This window comes from Cottoperca gobio, chromosome 8 (assembly GCF_900634415.1).
Source record: "Cottoperca gobio chromosome 8, fCotGob3.1, whole genome shotgun sequence".
NCBI lineage: Eukaryota > Metazoa > Chordata > Actinopteri > Perciformes > Bovichtidae > Cottoperca > Cottoperca gobio.
The window spans coordinates 16,790,399-16,810,952 of NC_041362.1; the positions used below are offsets into that span (position 1 = coordinate 16,790,399).

Below are 20,554 nucleotides of genomic sequence, written 5' to 3' on the forward strand. Positions count from 1 at the left end.
AGTTGGTTTGTGTGTCCTGTAATGTAGGATAATCAGTTTCTCTGCGATTGCACCTACGTAAGGGGTTTATTGGTACGGTTCTAAATGTGTGCACATTCTCAAGCACAAGAAGATATTGATCAAATTTACAAATGAGCACAAATGAGCAGCCGCATGCTTAAGCACAAAAATGTACCACAGACCTTCAAACTGTGAAGGTATAAAAGACTTTGGTAGTACCGAGCGGCTGGCTCATGAGAATATGTGAAGAGATGAAGCGGTGTGAACATTTCATATCACGATTCTAATGACCAAAATGATCATGTTATCAGTATTATCGTGAAATAATTCCCTCCGCACTCACAAACCGACATTGCACAAAGAAAACACAGTTTTAATGATATTTAAATGGTTTATAGTGAAACTGGTAACCATTTTATCTCTAAATGTGTGACTTGATGAATAAAAACACAACTTTTCACCAAATAAATGAAGGTTTTTAAACTCTGATCGTACAGGTGGAGGAATGGAGTAGTTTGTCTAAGGTGGAGGAGAACGTGGTAGTGCAGACGTTTCAACATTCCTGAGTCATACTCAACAACCTTAAATGAACTTGATGCGCCGCGCCACCTGCAAAGTCACCATCCTGCATCTGTGTCTCCTTATGCTCCCCCTCCATTGTGTCTGTGTCCTGCAGTCTGACTCCTTTGACTCTCCCTATTCTTTATTCTCAGTGTTTCTCTCTTTCTTCTGCCTCTCTAATCTATATTCTGTCCTCTGATCAGAGAACAAGGTGAATCGCTCCCCTCCTGTCTCCCCTCTCTCTCCCCTCTCTCTCCCTCCCTCTCCCTCCCTCTCTTGTTTCTCTTTCTTTCTCCCCTTGCAGTCTGCACCACACCATCTCTTTCCCTCCCCCACACTCATGTTTAATTCTTAGCTTGACTTCCAGCTGAACCACTTTTCTTGGATCCTAATGAGTTCCAGCTCCTACAACCATGCTCCCACTGCACCTTTGAAGTAGTGTGAAGACTCTGTAGTGTCCAGTCCAGTTTTCTCTTCTCCGGGCTGATTTTAACCCGTTTCTCTCCACCTCCCTCCCCCTTTCGCTGCTTTCTCTCCATCCCTGTCTTTCGCTTACACCCGCTTTTCCCCCCCATCCAGATAGAAGAAGGCTGCATTGTGCCCCAGAGATACACAGCCTTAGCTTGTCCACTCCAGGCAGCCTTCGCAAGTTTGTGTTCCCTGGAGTGCAATATGCGTGTGTGTGCTCATTTACATATTTAAAGAGTGTGCAAACTTTACACATTTGCGCCTCAGCTTTCACGTCCTGCCCTCTCTCCCATTACAGAGTGTACAATTAGCTGATGATCCATATCCATTTCCACCAACATCGTTCTCTCCATGAAAGTGGCCTATTGGGCACTTCTAGAGGAAAAAGCATAGGCAGAGTCTCCAGGTATGGTTTCACGTGAGCGCTATCTGAGGCAAATTTACTAATTTATGACGCTCCTTCAGTGGAGTAGAGACACAAGGGCTGGAGGGCCCTCCAGACCTCCAGCTGGACGCTCCTCTGCAGAAGAGCCAGCATTTTGCATCTGAAAGAGCTCCATCTCCGGCTCTCTTTCTCTGTCGCACAGACACTCACTTGACTCTTTCTCTCTGCAAAATGTAGCCGCTTGTTATATCTCTCTTTTTCTTTGTTTAATCGCTCCATCCAATTCCCTCTCCTCTTGATCCTACTCTTTCCCCGTTTCAGTCTCGTCCTTCCCGTTAACCTTGTTCTCATTCTCTACTCTGGGTCCCAGTCCTCTCCTCCTCCTCTCCTCTCCTCTCCTCTCCTCTCCTCTCCTCTCCTACTCTCCTACTCTCCTACTCTCCTCTCTCCTCTCTCCTCTCTCCTACTCTCCTACTCTCCTACTCTCCTCTCTCCTCTCTCCTACTCTCCTACTCTCCTACTCTCCTACTCTCCTCTCCTCTCTCCTACTCTCCTACTCTCCTACTCTCCTACTCTTATCTCCTCTCCTCCTCTCTTCTCCTCTTCTCCTCTCTCCTCCTCTCCTCTCCCCTCCTCCTCCTCTCCTCTCCTCTCTCCTACTCTCCTCCTCTCCTCTCCTCCTCTCCTCTCCTCTCTCCTACTCTCCTACTCTCCTACTCTCCTACTCTCCTCTCCTCCTCTCTCCTACTCTCCTACTCTTCTACTCTCCTACTCTCCTACTCTCCTCTCCTCTCCTCTCTCCTACTCCCCTCTCTTCTCCTCTTCTCCTCTCTCCTCCTCTCCTCTCCTCTCTCCTACTCTTATCTCCTCTCCTCTCTTCTCCTCTTCTCCTCCTCTCCTCTCTCCTACTCTTATCTCCTCTCTTCCTCTCCTCTTCTCCTCTCCTTCTCCTCCTCTCTCCTTTCTCCTCCTCTCTTCTCTCCTCCTCTCCTCTCTCCTCTCATCTCTTCTCTCCTCCTCTCCTCCTCTCCTCTCTTCTACTCTCATCCCCCTCCTCTCCTCCTCTCTTTCTTTCCTACTCTCTCCTCTTCTCCTCCTAATTTTTTCTTCTCACCTCACCTCTCTTCTCACTTTCTACCATATTCTCTTATAGATTTTATCATCATGTTTTATTATCATCTCATGAAATTCTCCCGTTCATTTGTTACCTTATTGTCGTGTTATTGACAGATGGACTAAACCCAGAAAACATTGCGCAATGACCATTAAAAGTCTACATTGCTTGTTTGCGATTGTTTATAAGAGCAGAGCTTTTGATAGACTGGACTCATTGATGCGTGCATTTTAATCTGAATGTTTTAATTAGATTCTTGCCCAGTGATTCATTTCATGTATGTACTTTGCTGTTACATTTGATAGCATTGAGTTGATGAGTTCAGGCTGAGAGTCTCCATGATGCAGTTCTTGAAATGAAAATGTGTCGGACATTATCAAGGCATTCTGAATGTCTTTTGTTTGCCACATGTCTCTGCAGGTGGGTAAATGGGAGAATGGTTCCCTGTCCATGAAGTACCACGTGTGGCCTCGCTATGAACTATATGGTGGGGCAGCAAACAGAGAGGATGACCACCTGTCCATCGTGACGTTGGAGGAGGCTCCGTTCGTCATTGTGGAAGACGTGGATCCACTCAGCGGGACCTGCATGAGGAACACCGTACCCTGCCGGAAACAGATCAAAACACTGTGAGACTTACAGATACACCAAGTGTCAGAGAGAAACAGGAATGGGCTCATCAAAAAGTAAAATACATTTCTGTTAAGTATTAGATTATTGTGAATATCGAAGGAATGTCACAGATCAAACTACTGCAGAACTGACCAAAGTAGAGATGGAAAAAGAAAAAACTGCCTTTGACTGTAAATTATGTTCATTTCCAACGACAGCTTCACAGAGCCAGAGGTAGAATCATTTCACACTTCATCGGATGTGAGAGTGACAGTGCCAGATACATCAAATCACGACTACAATTAACACTTCATGCCAATTCAGACAGAAGTACACTTTTGATGAAGTATTCTGTTTGTCTGTCTATGCAGCAATCAAACGAAGGATTCAGGGATCTACATAAAGCGTTGCTGTAAAGGATTCTGCATTGACATCCTGAAGAAGATTGCCAAGACGGTGAAGTTCACCTACGACCTTTACCTGGTAACGAACGGCAAACACGGCAAGAAGATCAATGGAACGTGGAACGGCATGGTGGGAGAGGTGAGGAGAGAACTACGTCTGTTTCTCACTTTTATTTTGGCAGCCCGCTCTGCCAGTAATTGTGTGTAATGTGTTTGTCACATTCATACTAACACACACGTTTGAAACCCTACTAAATGTTCAGTCAGTGGGAAGCGGCCAGAGTTTTGCAGGTCAACAAGTAAAGCCTCTTCGTGCTTGTTGTGGTCATGCGTGTGTAAATGATATGACATGTCTCATTAGTCATTTGCTGGCAAATTAAGGTTGCCCCTAATTCACACTTTGCAACACCATCTAATCATTATTGTTGTTCTGTTTATTTGACAATTCATTTAAAAAAAGACACTTACATGGTTGTAACACTAATGTGCATGCACAGTAATTAAAGGACATCAAGGATAACACGAGGAAGCCACAGGAGTTATTTCCATCGTGGTCCTCGTTGTAGTAAGGTGTCGTTAAGGTGTGTGTGCGTGTAGATAGTGGAGTACAGCATTAGCGCAACGAAAGCACACAAAATATCAATATACAAGAAATAAATAATATCATATTAGGCGTTAACAGGCATTATTCTGACAACAGGCTTTAAAATTCAAACTTCCTATTATTATAGAACTGGTCCATGACATGAGCTAAAAACAACCCTAGTGTTATGATGAAAACTATGGACTATGTATATGACGATATAATATTGATATTGATTTTTGCCACCTTTTAACTTCTCTTTCACTCTCTCTCGCACACACACACACACACACACACACACACACACACATACACACACACACACACAGCAAGGCTCACTCCTGACAGTTGTGCTAGTAGAATGGTGATATAAAGTCTGTGGTCTGAGTCGGGGTTGGGTGGTTGATTAACGTATCATTTTGCATGTTGGGTGGTGCAGATTGGCTCTCATAGCGGGCCGGGTGGGTGTGACTGACTCACTTATGAGCACAGTCAGGAGGACTCGGAGTAGCAAAGCTGCATTCTTAATCATTCAACCTGTGTTTTTCATCAGATCATGATTAGATCAAATCTTATTTAAAGGAAGTAAATACAATAAAAAAATAGCTGACAAAATGATGGTGAAGAATAGGTCAAAGGGCAGACAGAGTTACAGCCTGTGTGCTACATTAAGCTTCCACAGGAGCTACCTGAAGGACTCTCTGAAGTGTGTTTTCATACCTTGAATCATGAGCTTTCCTTTCCGGGTCAAGCCTCTGCCCAACAGGTCTAGCACTTATGTCAGATGGGCTAAGCACCTCTCCCTAGGGTGTGCACAGTTCAGTCAGCTGCAGCAGTTCACGATAAACATTCTGTAATCGACATCGGTCCCGAGGTAAGGTCGTTGTCAGTTCTCATACTTTAAGAGCGAGCTGCACTCCTTGCTGTCTGACTTTGGCTATTTGTTAATGAAGAAAAAAGCAAACGGATCAATAGTGGCTCAAAGGTGACAGGTTGAAAACACGCTCTGTGCCTCTTTGTGTGGACACACTGAAATTTGAACAACCTTCAGAAGTCACAGACAAGATGATGCGTCTTTTTTTCTATTCATGCAGTAAAACTTTTCCTATTTATTTTACATTAAACTGCCCCATTGAATATATTATATAAAGCCACTTAAATCATCCTGCCAGTGTCTTTAGTGGGCACTGAGCTGTAAGTGTGGTCACCTGTAATAAACTCCGTCACCCTGACTAAAAGCGCCGTAATGTGCCGTCTCCTTCTCACCTCCACAGACAAATGGTCATTAGGAGGACGGATGGGGGGCGTGCGTCTCGCGGTTCTCTCTCTCACTCCCTCTCTCTCTCTCACACACAAACACACACACATGCAGACAGGGGACACTTGTGCACGAACGATCGCAGCAATAAATAAATGCATGAATGTGGGATAATGTCAGTTTATCTCCCTCCCACACACACACACACACACAAACGCACACACTTCAACATATATCTGCTGTATCTAACAAAACCAACCCGTGTCCTTCTCCAGTTGGAACAAAGCCAAAATTACAGTATATCTTACACGTTTAATGGACCGAAATCTGGACTGATGCTAACACACACACACACACACACACACACACACACACACACACACACACACACACACACACACACACACACACACTAGGACGTGCCTATGCACATTCCTGAACACTCAGAGATCACTGAGAGCTTTTTACACCATTTGCCACAGCTCTGAAAGACAAAAGATCAAAAAGAAAAAAAATCAATGAAGAGTTTTAACGAAGGCCAACATTTTGTCATAACTCGATTCTGGTGTCAGATTTCATGGGCTGCATTGACTTGTGCTCGCCCCTAATACTCCTAATCAAAAATATTTGAGGCAATGCACTTGATTACATGAGCTTGGCCTCGCTAGCAGAGTCTCATAAAGACACACACACCAGCTTAGACACATACACAAACGCAGATCCTCGCTCGCTCATTCTCAATAACACCCACATGGGTCACTTTCATAACACGGAGGGAACAAGTCGTAGGAGGGAGATGGAGAGAGCGAGCGGAGAGAGAGGAAGTGAGTACACTGCTGGATGGACTCGCTCTCTTCTCTGGGGAGACATTCACACATTCAGGCTCTAACACACACACACACACACACACACACACACACACACAAGTACACACAAGTGAATATGCACATCCGTACTTACATGCTGACAGAACAAACAAGATGGAAAAGTTACTTTTGCACACACACAAACACTTTGAAAACTGCAGATAATGTGCAGAGTAGATGTGTATTATTCTCCCTGCCTGTAAAGGTCCACTTCACAGGTAGAGAACAAAGCTTCACTCCCTTCTCTTTCGCTCTGTCTTTTTCCCTTTATGACTCACTCGTATGCATACACACACACACACACACACACACACACACACACACACACACACACACACACACACGCTCTAACGCTGAAGCACATACTGGAGCTTTGAGTCACACAGTCACAAACGCCTTATTAACTCAGTAAGACAGGCTCGTCCCACTTTACCCCTGTGCTGTAGGGCTGTACAAATATGGTGCTAAATATACAGGTACAGACAGGTACAGGTAGAGGAAGGAGGCAGCTATTTCAAGCAGCCATGACCCACTGTGGTAACCCACTTTCTTCCTCCCTCTTTCTGTCTTTCTCCCCCTTTCCCTCCCCCGGGGCGCATTACGGGTGTCCACTGCGAGCCGCGTGTTGCCCTCCTGCTCTAACTTTGTCTCTAATGTCTCCATTCTCATGTTTCTTTGCTTCACTTTGCTCATTCTAATTCTTTTCGTCCTTTTTCCCCCCTTTTATCCACTTTCCCTCAAACCTGTCCAACCTGCCATAATGTCAGATTTGATTTCTTTCATTTCCTAAAATACCTTTTGACAGCTAACAGAGAGTTTCTGATTCTGCTGCATGCGCTATACATAGTCTCGCTCCTCTGATAGCGCCGCTAGCTCCCCCCTTTTACTCAGAGCCATACTTGCTAAATTGCACAGCGGTCGGTTGAAAGATTGCTATTTGGACCTCTTCCACAATGGATCCTGTCAGCGTAAAGTGATGCGTCTAGACAGAAGATACTGCTCTTGGATTATAAGGGCTGACACTATAACCTAATATTTACTCTTGATATATTAGATTGCTGAAGACGCTCAGTCACATTTATTCATCCACCCAGTAATAAAAGAACAGAGCCAACGACAAAATGGTAAAAAGATATTTGTTAAAATGTTTGCACAATGCCCTTTAACTCGGGGGCTGCTGTAATGATATCCACCTTTTGTCCAAATCACATTTTTTAACTTTGAATCATCCACATTTGGAAAGGCTCCCAGCACACTGACCTTCAAATGAACTGATGGCTGTGAAGCTATTTTTATGCTGTTTTGTTTTAGCTATTCTTAACTGACTTGATTGAATTTGTTTTTTTTATGTTTTTGCTGCCCCCTCCTCCCTCCCCCCCACTGAATGGAGGATGTTTAAATAATGGATGCTTTCTGTTTCCCCCCATCTCTTCTAGGTGGTGTTAAAAAATGCCCACATGGCCGTCGGCTCCTTGACCATCAACGAGGAGAGGTCAGAGGTCATCGACTTTTCCATGCCCTTCATCGAGACGGGCATCAGCGTCATGGTCTCCCGTAGCAACGGCACCGTTTCGCCCTCGGCCTTCTTAGGTGAGGAGCACGGCTGTTGGACGTGTTGAAGACGTGACCTCAAGGCCGTGTTTCTGACATTTTTTGTAACTATGAAACTATCACAAAACATAAAAGCAAAACTTAGTCTTGTAGGGTTGTCATCTTCTCCACAAGTTGCTGGGAAGATATGTTTGCATCAGTTGTTACAGCTGCTGTTTCAGACCCATTCATTAATGGTATCAGATTGCTTTCCCTATGGGCTTTGGTTACGAGTTGGGTTGGGTGCTTAGACCCTTGCAGGTCTAGTTATAATATCATAAGTCATAATTCTGCCATATTTTGCAGAAAAAGTGGTTCTTCAGTCTAAACCGCTCGATGGTGCAAAAGTGAAATTTGTAGTACAGGTCAATCCAGTCAAATGTCCATCATAAGGGCGGCTATAATACAAGCTAACGTGTTGCATTTACATTGAGCTGCATCATGCATTATAGGCCACGCACAATTTTGACTGTAAATCTTTTCTTTTTTTCCAAATCTGTGAAATATGCAAAACCAACTTTTGTCACATTTCACAGAGTTTTTGATTCAGAGACACCAGATTGGTTTGAAAGACTCTTGGAATGAGTTTAGCCATTGTTTGCTGACTTTACCAGCAGTGCTATATGCGTACACATAACTAAAAGTGATTTAGTGATTAGAGCCAAGTTTTAATGCATCTGTATGATGAGGTGGCAGACTGGAGTGCATGATAATGATGCTAACTGTTTATTTATTCTCTCTCTCGCTCCCTGTCTCTTTGCCCTCTTATATTTCCCACTCCTACTCCATGTCTCTGACTCTTCCTTCCTCTTCTCAATCTGGCACTCCACATTTACATATCTCTCTTGCCCTCTCCCTCTCTCGCTTAATTTTCCCTTCCTCTCTGCCGCCCTCACTCTTTTCTCCCTCTTCCTCCCTCCCCTGATGTCCCTCGTCTCTTCCTCATCTTCTGCCTTCTTACAACCCTCTTTTCCCCCTCTGTTCTGTTTCCTAATCTCTGTCCGTCCACCCTCTCTCCCTCAATCCCTCGTCTCCCTTCATCTCTCCTCTCTTCCCTCTCTCGCCCTCCAGAGCCCTTCAGTGCGGATGTGTGGGTGATGATGTTCGTGATGCTGTTGCTGGTGTCAGCAATGGCTGTGTTTATATTCGAGTACTGCAGCCCTGTGGGCTACAACCGCTGTCTGGCTGACGGCAAAGGTGAGAGGCTTCAGCTCAACACACACACACACACACACACACACACACACACACACACACACACACACACACACACACACACACACAGTACCTGTTGGGGGGCTGCACTTGTTTGAGGATATAGATGTAAATGAATGCAGATATTTCCGCTTCCAGTCGTGCTGCCTCCCTCATCTCTCTCTCTCTTCGCTCTGAACCCACCAGATGGGAGGGCACGCATAGATTGAATTTACCAGAGAAATTATATACTTGCAACATGTGCTAAAAGTGACGTACTTTAGAATTTACTTTTCAGCACTCCGCAGTAGTTTTGTAGGAAGCAGGCAGGTGCAGTAACGTTGTCCACATCATGTTTATCTACATTACAACAAAGTGTCCAGTGAGTGTATCTGCCAACACAAATTGTTCATACTGAACACAGGCAAGCACTCGGTCCTGTGCCCCAATCACCCACCTCGACCTCCTCACAACGTCTTTGCACAGTGCAGCTGTGGTAGAAGTACTCACATCCTGTACTTCAGTAAAAATACTCCCTTACAAGGGAAACGGATCGGTGGTGCTGCTTTGCCCTGTTGATTGTCAAACCCATTAAGGAACACCTTAGATGAAGGCATTTATTTTCTTGATGCATTGCAGAGCTATTCAACTGTCAAGAATATACATTGGATTGTTTATTAATAAGAAGTATGCATTATGCAACTGTATTATCTTGGAAAATAGAAGTAAAAAAACATTTGGTCAGGACTTTCCTAAGTAAACGTTCTTTATTTGAAATCCTACTTAAGTACTCAGAAGTGTAACAAAACATATGTAACAGAATGTACTTCAAGTACCCATGTCTCCTGTCACTGATGTATTATTATATATTACATTATTAGATTGTGAATACTGAGGCATCAATCTTGGTATACTTTAGTCCTGAAGCTGGTCAACGTAGATCTTCTTTTATCAGCCTAATGTTAGATATTACTGTATCTGCAGCACAGTTAGGTTGTGTAGTCCAGTGGTGAGATGATTCATTAGTTAGGAAAGGAGATGGAACAAAGTAAATGTGTGGGACTTTGGACTGAATCACATTCATCACATTCCCTGGATTGGAAAAAACTTTTAAATCTGAATGTTATTTTATTTGACGATGCAATTTAACGTAGTTCCAATACAGCACATGAAACTGAGAGTTTAAATGTCCAACTGTCCGCTAGTAGGATTTTTACATGCTTAGTGTAGTCTTATTAAAATATACAGCTTTCAGTATCATAAAACATCAATATACTTCAAATATGGATATGCAATAAAATACACATCACACCATACACCTTGATACTTTACAGCTCTGGTTTGCTTTTAGCACTTGAAGGATTTTACAATTAATTTGATTTCAGTTGGTAATGTGCTCCAGAGAGGACAGACTTTTATGTAGAAAGCTGATCGTCCAAATTTAGATCTACGATGTGTTTTTTTACAGTTGCCATTCACCGTGCTCCTAGTTGCTCTGTTACGCTCTTGTCTTTGGATATATCTGGAAAGAGGCTCTGGGGCGAGACTGTTAATACATTTGAAAACTAATTTGAGAAAACAAAAATTAGACACGCACAGGCTTCCATCTACCTTTTGCACCAATAAATTGATAAATGAAATGATGAATGTTGGGGGCTCATACACACATGTCTGGTTGCTTGTTGGTTTTCATTTTCTGGCATTTTCTAGGTTTCAGATTTTCTGAATAGAGTCTGATGAGAAAAATGTTTAGCAGCCAACTTAAAAGTCTTGGACGTGAGATTATCAACGGGCACACAAAAGCAGTCTCATAGTTTTGGCAATGAAAACAACCTGATGGTGGAATCCAAATCAAGTGCTATCTGTGCACCAAGTTTCAACATTAAAAAAAACATGAAATACTTTCATCTTTGCTGGTGAAGTCATCGGATGAGGATCCAAAGTATGCAGAGAACATGGCAGAGGGCAATTTTGGCCTCCGCAGAAAGAGCGTTGGATTAGTGATGCTCCAGCTCGTCATTTGCCGGAAACAAGCAAGCAGGTGTACAGCTCTGCAGGTTAATGCATCCTGTCCGTAACACTGCAGATGTTCAAATTGTCTTACTTTGCACAAAGATATACAAACGCACTGCGGGCCGCCTCCACATATAGACGAGCCGTCCTCGCTGACCCAATGACTTCATTCTCCTCTCCTCCTCCTACTCTTCCTCCTCCACACTGCTCTCTTTTTTTTAATCATTTACAGTACAGGTGTGTCTCACTGCCTGGGTTTAAACACACTTCACTGCCTGGGTTTAAACACACCTCCAGTGCTGCTTCCTGTACACCGGACAAGGCATTTGCATTCATTTCCATATTTCCCATTTTCACGTGTTGGCTCTGACAGCAAGGGGCAAGTTTTTTGTTTGATCTCCCCCCCCCAGCCAAAAAGATAAAAAAAACAAAAACAAAAAAAAGAATCGATGTTTTCCCACAACTCGATCTCTGATGTGGCTATATATAGACAATGGCTAACTTTTTTTCATCCCTCTCATCCTTCATCATGTTCTGGAGAAGATGCACTCCTCCCTAAAGCGCTGTTCTCTTCTGCGTGCCTCCTTGTTTTATCTGCTTGTAGCGCGGTGGGAGTTTGGTATCATGAAGAGTGCAGATCGAAGTTTGGACTCAAAGGATTCGACACAATAATGTATCAATGGCCTGACTGCAGATTTGTAAAGTCTCTGCCCGATTCATTTAACCAACTTTTTCTTGCAAACTTCACAAAGGAGATATTTGGCACGATAGAGTCAGTTTGTCCATGAACAAAAGCTCCATACAACAAAACACACCCACATGCTCGCACACACACTCACTCTTTCTCTCTCACACGCTCACACATACCCACACAAACATTATGAACCAACTGCTTAACGCAGCATAATGGCTGGAATGAACCAGTCTGCTGCCAGCTCACGGATGAAATGGACCAACACCGTTGCAAACTTATCCAAAGAATATATGAAATCATATTAACATGTGTGATGTACTGTATGCATATATATAACCGATTATAAGTGAAATAAAATCACAGTCTACAGCAGCTCCGTGGGGCGGTACTAAATGCTAAATACGAACGCTAACATTGCAACACGCTCACCATACGCGTTACCATGTTCACACATGTAGTGTATCCCTGAAATGTTCAAGAACATTTCCTGCATAGGCTCATTTGTGAATTCAAGAAGGGATCGATATTCAGGGCAATCTGTGCCGCCAATTTCCCACCTCAAGATTTAGTAACATTTCAGGGAACATGCTGGTACGGCTGTGTTGTGAATGAAAGCAGTTACATTGCTGGGACAAGCACTTAAAGGGTTACGTCTACCTGACAAACACTTTGACGTGGAGCGAGCAAACCAATCTCAAGACTACGCTGATGACGTGTTTCAATCCGCAACGGATGATTTGACTCGTCTCTCAAACTTGTTGAATATTAAACATTACAAGAACATTAGCGACAGACAAAAACAGTTCCATGGCATGTGTAAAGAGGAGCAACATGGAAATGTTCCTGAATGTATTGCATGTGTGAATAGTAAAAAAAGGTTATCCCAGTAGTTTACCTGGAGCTATGTGAGAAAGAAGCTATAGATTCACTTGTTGGCTCACGTCTGCTTATTTATTAGCACTGAAACCACAGTTGAGGCTGATTTGAATGTCATTAGTTCTGCAGATGTTTGGTCATAAAGTATTGGTCAAATTGAAAATTTGACATGATTGTGGCGCTATATCAGAACGTTGAGCGGTCACTAAAGTTATTACTTTTCCTCCAGGGGGACATGAATGTCTGAACCAAATTTCATGTCAATTTATCCAACAGTTTTTGACTCACTGCTCAGCTGGAAAGCAGACCAACTGTGATTCCCACGCTCTGGTTTAGAAACGATGTGATGTGTCACGTATTCTTTAACCGTGGCCGTGTGTCTTTCAGAGCCTCACGGTCCATCCTTCACCATCGGTAAGGCCATCTGGCTGCTGTGGGGTCTGGTCTTTAACAACTCTGTGCCGGTGCAGAACCCCAAAGGCACCACCAGTAAGATCATGGTGTCAGTGTGGGCCTTCTTTGCTGTCATCTTCTTGGCCTCCTACACTGCCAACCTGGCTGCTTTCATGATCCAGGAGGAATATGTGGACCAGGTCACTGGTCTCTCTGACAAGAAGGTAAGATGGAACATTTATGTTTGATGGTGCACCACCCTGTCCTCTTTTTCCTTTTCTTTCATCCTTTAACTTTTATTGACCTCTCTCCGTCTTCCATGTTTAGTTCCAGAGTCCCAACGACTTCTCGCCTCCGTTTCGGTTCGGCACCGTCCCAAACGGGAGTACGGAGAGAAACATTAGGAACAACTATCCAGAAATGCACGGCTACATGACAAAGTTCCATCAGAGAAACGTCAACGAGGCTCTGCAGAGTCTCAAAGCCGGGTGAGAAACTGCAAACTGAAGCGGGTCATTTAGTTTCATTGTTCATTTGAATTTACGAAAAGATTGTTGAGTCAAAATTAATTTAATCGATCACATTTTTTAATGTTTGAATCTTAAGTCCCTATTTGACAAGATGGTAAATATCGCCTAGAGATACTGAACACATGTATGTCTTGGCTTCAGGCATCTAAACATCTTAATTATGTTGAAATCTGCACATTTTTAGCTTCTAAATATTTTTATTCTGTTGAATTTAAGCGGCTGAATTCAGTTTTATTGCAGCAGATTGTTGAGGCAAGATGAGTTTTAATGGATGATCACATATTGTACTAGAAAGTGTAAATTGTGTGGAAAATAGTTTCAAGAAGCAATCACGGCTAAAGTCCCCTGTTTATGTCTTTACTTGTCTTATTTTAGCTGAATAACTCCAGTGATACTTTCCCTCCCCCTCTTCATGTTTCATCAAGTGTGCCATTTCACCAGTCTGGGTGCCAGCTCCAGCCTTTGGCAAACCAAGTGGAAGTCTATTACACTTATCAGCAGCTTAGTGCTATTTAGCAGGTTAATTGGAATGTTGTAGCTGTGATGTCTGACTCCTAAGTGCTAATTAATTGTAACCTATCTCTCTCTCTTTCTCTCTCTTTCTCCCTCTCTCTCTTTTTCATTAGCAAACTAGACGCTTTCATTTACGATGCGGCCGTACTGAACTACATGGCCGGCAGGGACGAGGGCTGTAAGCTGGTGACCATTGGCAGCGGCTACATCTTCGCCACCACGGGGTACGGCATTGCCATCCAGAAGGAGTCGATCTGGAAGAGACACGTGGACCTGGCAATCCTGCAGCTCTTTGGAGACGGTGAGACAGTCTGCTGTTTCCTCTGCTGTTTTATTCATAGATGGAGCACAGTTTAATGCACTCAGCAATCAGAGACTCTATCATGCATACAGCTGTGCTGATGTGATGAGTTGTATAAATAATAACTCAAAGATGCACAAGTTAGTCACTGAGATAATGCAATATTTTCCTCAGGAAGGGACAGAACATAACTTTCTTATAAACAGCCTTGACGCAAACACTAACGGATAAGTCTGGCTTATTTAAACCGTGGTTGTAATTTATTGACTTGGGCAACTCTTTTGTTTTGGTTATAATGACATTAGCCTCAAGTTTGTTTATACATTTGTTCTTGAGAAAGGTCCTAAGAAAAGTCTACGTTTTGGAACTGCCAAATTGTTCGTACCTGTATTCTGTGTTGGCAATCTCAGTATTGTAAAGCACAAAGGCAAAAGTTAAAGCTGCTCTTTCTTCAGGTTTAACTCAAACTTCCACAGATGGAATCCGAAAGCTCAGTCAAGCAAGTGAGCTGAGTCTTGAACAGAGGATACGTTAGATCTTTATACACATACATGTGATACTGCATGCAGACACTGACATTTGCAAGGTCGGGAAAAGATAGCACATTAATCATTATCTCTTAACTAGCACAGGACAGCATCTTCACAATCCAGCTGAGTAATTCATCTTATCATCATTGTCAGGATTTCTTACAGAAATTATATTATAGTTCTTATCATGATGAATGCCATTGTCCTCGTGAATTTAAAGTGCATGCCAGTTAATCCTAATTAGCAGGTAAACACCCACCGATCCCCATAAAATGGGCATGAGACTGCAGGGCTCTGTGCACACACAGAAATTGAAACGCCCAAACGAAAGTCTAAAATGGGGGGAGCACCGAAATCCAAACATAAAAAAGATGTCAATAGTTCTGAATTGGAGGCACTTCTGCAGAAAGTCAATGCCAAACGAGCCGTCATATTCAGTAGCATCAATGGTTGATATAAAATAACACAAAAAACAGGTGCGTGGGATGCTGTGTGTCGTTCACTGATCGTGTGGTGATTAAAGGCCATAATGTTTTGTGAAATAATGAATATAATTATTAAAAAAAGAAAAAAAATTTTTTAAATGCAATAATATACAAGTGTAGAATTGAAGACAACACAATAACCAGTAACATATCACCACTCAAATGTACGTATGTTTGCTCTTGAGTGTGCGTGCAGTAGATTCTGTTATTACTTAAGAACAAATGTTAAAAAGAAGCTGCAGTCGGTGCTGTACAGTAGCTCAAAGTTCAACCAGGAAGTTGGTGATACACATTAACTACAGACAGAATTTCACCATCATTTCCTACAAACCAATTTAGCTAACCTGGTTTGTTTATGGTTTGTCATGTTGCCAAATCCCAGATCTCAGCAGTTACCTTAGTGAGTACAATGTAATGATGAGCAAAACTAAAGAAGTAAGATCCAAGTTGTAATAAACATGATTTACCCTTTAAGAGCTAATTCGAGGCGCTTGATTTATCCACCAATATGCTTTGAACAAATCTTGCCTCCGGCTGTGCTGTAGGGACAAATAACAGTGGCTTAGTTTAAGTCTCATGTATATTAGTGTAAAATACAATATTTTCAAGAGTGTCTACTCTAAACTCAGGCAGAAATAGGTTTCTCAGACAGTAAGATTTCAGATTTAAGAGTCCCCTGTTTAGGATAAGAACTGTGAGAGGGGCAAGACAATCATAGCTCTCCTAAGTAATTTCTGTGTGATTAATTGGCTCTGCAAATCAAATTTACATGTAATTCCACTCTCATGTACGGTACATCTAGAACAGAGAGAAAAGGTAAGACAGTGCTGCTAGGAATATAACTTGAAATTTAGCTCCACCCTGGGGGCCCTATGCTTTATGATCACGCTTGCCTTTTATGGGAGACTGTCCAAGCACTCCAGGGCCTGTTCTTTTAAAACACTTCATTCCTGTCAGCTCGAGCCGGAGCATTAATGAGTCTCAGAACGAGCGGGGAAAGAAACTAAACGTGTTGGAAAACGTCCATTCCTTACCCGTGCAGTACATGCGTTACGATACTTTTGGATTACTTCAAATACAAGCATTGAAAATGTTGCACCTTAAACTAAGATGTTTGACACAGCCACAACAATTTTTTACAAATACTCTTTTTTTCTGAAACGTTTTAAAAAAAATAAATGATGAGTTTTGCATATTAAGCTTTTACAGTTGGTCAAATCAAATGATACAAACAGTACAGGCGGAGCTGCGTGTTCTGCAACATGTGGGATGCTCTTTCTTTTGTGTATGTTTTTGTTGCTGCTGTATTTTTATAAAAGGCCACATGAAGCACTTTGCTTTTGTAAAACAAGAGCAACACTTCTTCCATTTTTAATGTTAATAAAAATAAGTAAAAACTCCATCATACATAAATCATCATTAAAAAACAAATGTAAGTAAAATCACGGTCATTTAATGAATCAAAAATGTTATCAAGTTGACAATGAATCTAAAATGTAATAATGTTAATTAAAGTCACTTTTATTGTAATCTGATTACATAATCCAGATTACATGTAATCTGTTACTACCCGGCTGCTCGCTCAGTTTATCGACATAACAGACTAACTTCACTATGTCCCGTTTTGATATACATCTCAATGTAGAAAGGAGAATGTAATGGACATTTGGTGTGTGTGTGTGTGTGTGTGTGTGTGTGTGTGTGTGTGTGTGTGTGTGTGTGTTTTTGTAAATTTGTGTGTGTCTTGTTGCTAGTTTATTTGGGCACGGTCCAGCGTGTTGTGAGCATCCTGAACCAAGGGCCCTCAGGGGCCCACTATAGTGCGTCCCAGTTAGTGGTGCCAGCATTGCTCCTGGTATATTTCAACACCGTGTGTGAATAAGTGCGCGGTTTTGTGTGTGAATATAGGTCAGACCTCTGAAATGAGAGGGTGTGCGTGTTAGAGAGATAAAGAGAGAGCGGTGTAGAGATTTTGACTATTTGGTTTATTTTTATCAACCTACATACAATTCAAAAAGTGTGTGTGTGTGTGTGTGTGTTTATTGTTTCTGACTTATTGATTATTTTTCGAACATATGCAAGCCTAGTTTGTGTGTGTCTGTGTATGTTTTTCTATGAGCACATGTGCATGTGTGTGTTTGATTAACACTTGTGCCACTGCAATAAGCATTCATACAGGAGCCAGGCGGCCCTGTCTCGTCCCCTCTCAGGATTTCAATGTCACTTTGCCAAACCTCACCATCCACTCCCCTCCTGGTGGCCTAGAAAGCGACTGGACTCACGCAGAGAGTGGCCTGGTACGAGGTCTGGAAGGGAGTCTGGGTAGTCTGACGCAGGCCAGAGCAAAAAATGTCACGGCTGTCTCAAAGAAGAAACAGCAATTTTGATTGGTGATTTTCTGGTGGATGGAAAGTTTTTGATTCATTTAGTTGGTTCCAAGGACGTTTCGCCCTTGGAACCAATGAAGGACCTTTTGCATCATTTCAGAGGTACCGTGCATCACCGAGGAAAGTGTCCTCAATTCTAAAATGTACTTTGAAAAAAAAGGAAATCTGTCTTTTGACTCCAAACCAACGGAAAAGATGACAAGAGGCAATACAGATTATGACCTGATGGACAGAAGAGCTGAAAGCATGACTTCTTCATGACTATGACTTTAGTTTTGTGATTCAAGTCAAACGTCAGTTGAATCGTCATTCTTTCATTTGCTTCTCCTAATGTCATCATTTTATTCCCCTTGTCCACAGTATTTGGGAAATATGTTTATTTGCGTTCTGGGGGGAAATTAGATAAGAGGATTGAAACCACTCTCATATCTGTATGGTAAATGTGAAGCTACCGCCAGCAGCTGGTTAGCTTAGCATAAAGAAATAGTAAGAAAACAAGTGAATTGTTTTTTACGGACGGCTGGCTTTAGCTCCATATTTAGCATACAGACATGAAAAGGATATTGATCTTCTCATCTCACAGGTCAAAATGTCTTCTGTGAAAAAGGCCTTTTGGTATGTTAATATAGTTGAGACTTTGATTTGTACAGTATGTATGAAAAGGTTTCAGGTGTTTGTGGGCATGTACTGTATAAAAATTCATCAGTCTTAAACACTATTATTGTTGCTCTGGAGGAATTCTTAGTTTAATAGTCCACCTGCCAATGATCACAGTCAAATGTTTGCATTAAGCTGCTGATGTAGATTTAACTTGGAACACTCTGAGCATTTAGTCTTTATTAAAAGTCGATGTTTTACAGTGGTGGTCCTTCCTAGCAGTCCAGAGCACTCAGTGTGTAACTGTGAGGTCCTGCATTTGAATACACTTAGGGACAATGTTGCATTACCTCACCATGTTTGTGCTTACTTTCCTCTGTCAGCCGTCCAATAAACATAAAACATGGCTGCATTATCCAAGTTGTGACAAATGTTCCCATTTTCTCCATAATGATCTTGTTAAATAAAAATAAAAGATACAGAACCCAAACAGGTTGGCCCAACACTTCCCAAGAGCATATTTACCTCAAAAATAAAAACCATTGTGTTAATGCGCTCTTGCATTACAAATGCCACTGTCACGTGAAAACGGCTGCGTGATGGTTGCTGTTCACATTCAGTTTCTCAGCAGATATAAAGTGGTACCTGCTGTGTAACTGCGTCTGTATTTGTGTGTGAGTGTGGGTGTGGTGCCTCTCCCTGAGTTTTTTGTATGCTGAGGAACTTCTGGTTGATGCTCAGAGGCCAGCCAGTGCAAGAGTCGCGCTGACGTACAGCGACAAAGGCTGAATGTATGATTAATTAAGCGACGCCTGTTCTGCCACAGTCGGCTTTGATAGAGAACAGCTCGTGATGAAACAGAAGGTGACCCACAAAAGAGACCAGAAGCTCAGGGACCAGCATCAGACGCACGGACACACACACACAAACACACAGATACGTGCACATGCATACATATTATGCGAACACTTGTTGTTTGCAGTTTGCATAGATGAATGCACAAGTTGACCCTAAAGCTTTTACATATTGTGTGTGTAAACACTTAGAGACACAATTATTTGAGTGCAAAAAAGACCAATGTAGTTAACATGTGACCATGTGTAATTCTTTAACTCTTTTTCTCTCTGCAATGAAGTCTACTGCGAAATTCAAGGCTGTATATCACTTCTAACTCCCCTGACCCCCCCCTCCCTCTTTTCCCACTGTCTGCCCGCCATCTTCCCTCCTCTCTTCTTCTGTTGCATCACCTCTCCATCCCTCGTGTCCTTCAAATACCCATCCTGTTATTACATCATATCCCTCCTCTCTCCTTTATATTTTACATACACATTTTCCCCCACCCCTTTCTTTCTTTAAATCCCCATACGAATCATGAAAAACGCTTCTTCACATGTCGTCATCATTCCCCTCTCCTCTGTCTCGTCTCCTATTCTTCTTCTGTCTATCTTCCTCTTCGCTCGCCTCCATCCCACTTCCTTTTCGTCCATCACCTCTTGACCCTCCCTCCTTCCTCTCTTCTTCCCTCCATCCAGGTGAGATGGAGGAGCTGGAGTCCCTGTGGCTGACGGGAATCTGCCACCACGAGAAGAACGAGGTGATGTCCAGCCAGCTGGACATTGACAACATGGCTGGTGTCTTCTACATGCTCGGCGCCGCCATGGCTCTGTCGCTCATCACCTTCATCTGCGAGCACTGGTTCTACTGGCAGCTGCGCTTCTGCTTCATGGGCGTCTGCTCCGGCCAGCCCGGCTTCGTCTTCTCCATTAGCAGGGTGAGACAGGGCGGGGAAGGGAAGACAGGAATTAGAAGAAAATGTGCTCAGACTTTAAAGCTGATATCCAAAATGTTGTCAACATTAATTAATAAATCATCAATCAATCAAACTTTATTTGTATAGCGCCTTTCAAACATGTTAGTGCAGTTCAAAGAGCTTCACAGTTGATTGACGAGCTGAAAACAAGAAGACAGAACAAGTGTGGACCGTGAAAACAACAGAAAAGACCAAAAACAAGCCAGAAATGTATCAATTTCATACTAATAAACACAATCAAATTATAAATATGTAATAAAATAGATGCACTCTGCTGAGGTATGTCCATCATCTTTCCTCGGCTGGTACTTTTTAACAAACACTCTGACATATTTTGTTTTGTTCCAGCTCACTGATTCATTTCACACCATGCTTGTGTTTTCAAGCATC

General features: G+C 42.5%; 1 protein-coding gene across 1 annotated transcript in view; it reads left to right on the forward strand.

The window, feature by feature from the left end:
- Positions 1 to 20,554, forward strand: part of grin2ba (glutamate receptor, ionotropic, N-methyl D-aspartate 2B, genome duplicate a) — a 120,959-nt gene that overhangs the window by 87,406 nt on the left and 12,999 nt on the right. Inside the window, exons 9-16 of the mRNA XM_029437086.1 lie at positions 2,949 to 3,157; positions 3,512 to 3,683; positions 7,688 to 7,841; positions 8,913 to 9,038; positions 13,006 to 13,235; positions 13,339 to 13,499; positions 14,168 to 14,355; positions 19,887 to 20,125. Of these exons, the coding sequence (XP_029292946.1) occupies positions 2,949 to 3,157; positions 3,512 to 3,683; positions 7,688 to 7,841; positions 8,913 to 9,038; positions 13,006 to 13,235; positions 13,339 to 13,499; positions 14,168 to 14,355; positions 19,887 to 20,125 (1,479 nt within the window). The remainder of the gene's footprint in view (positions 1 to 2,948; positions 3,158 to 3,511; positions 3,684 to 7,687; positions 7,842 to 8,912; positions 9,039 to 13,005; positions 13,236 to 13,338; positions 13,500 to 14,167; positions 14,356 to 19,886; positions 20,126 to 20,554) is intronic.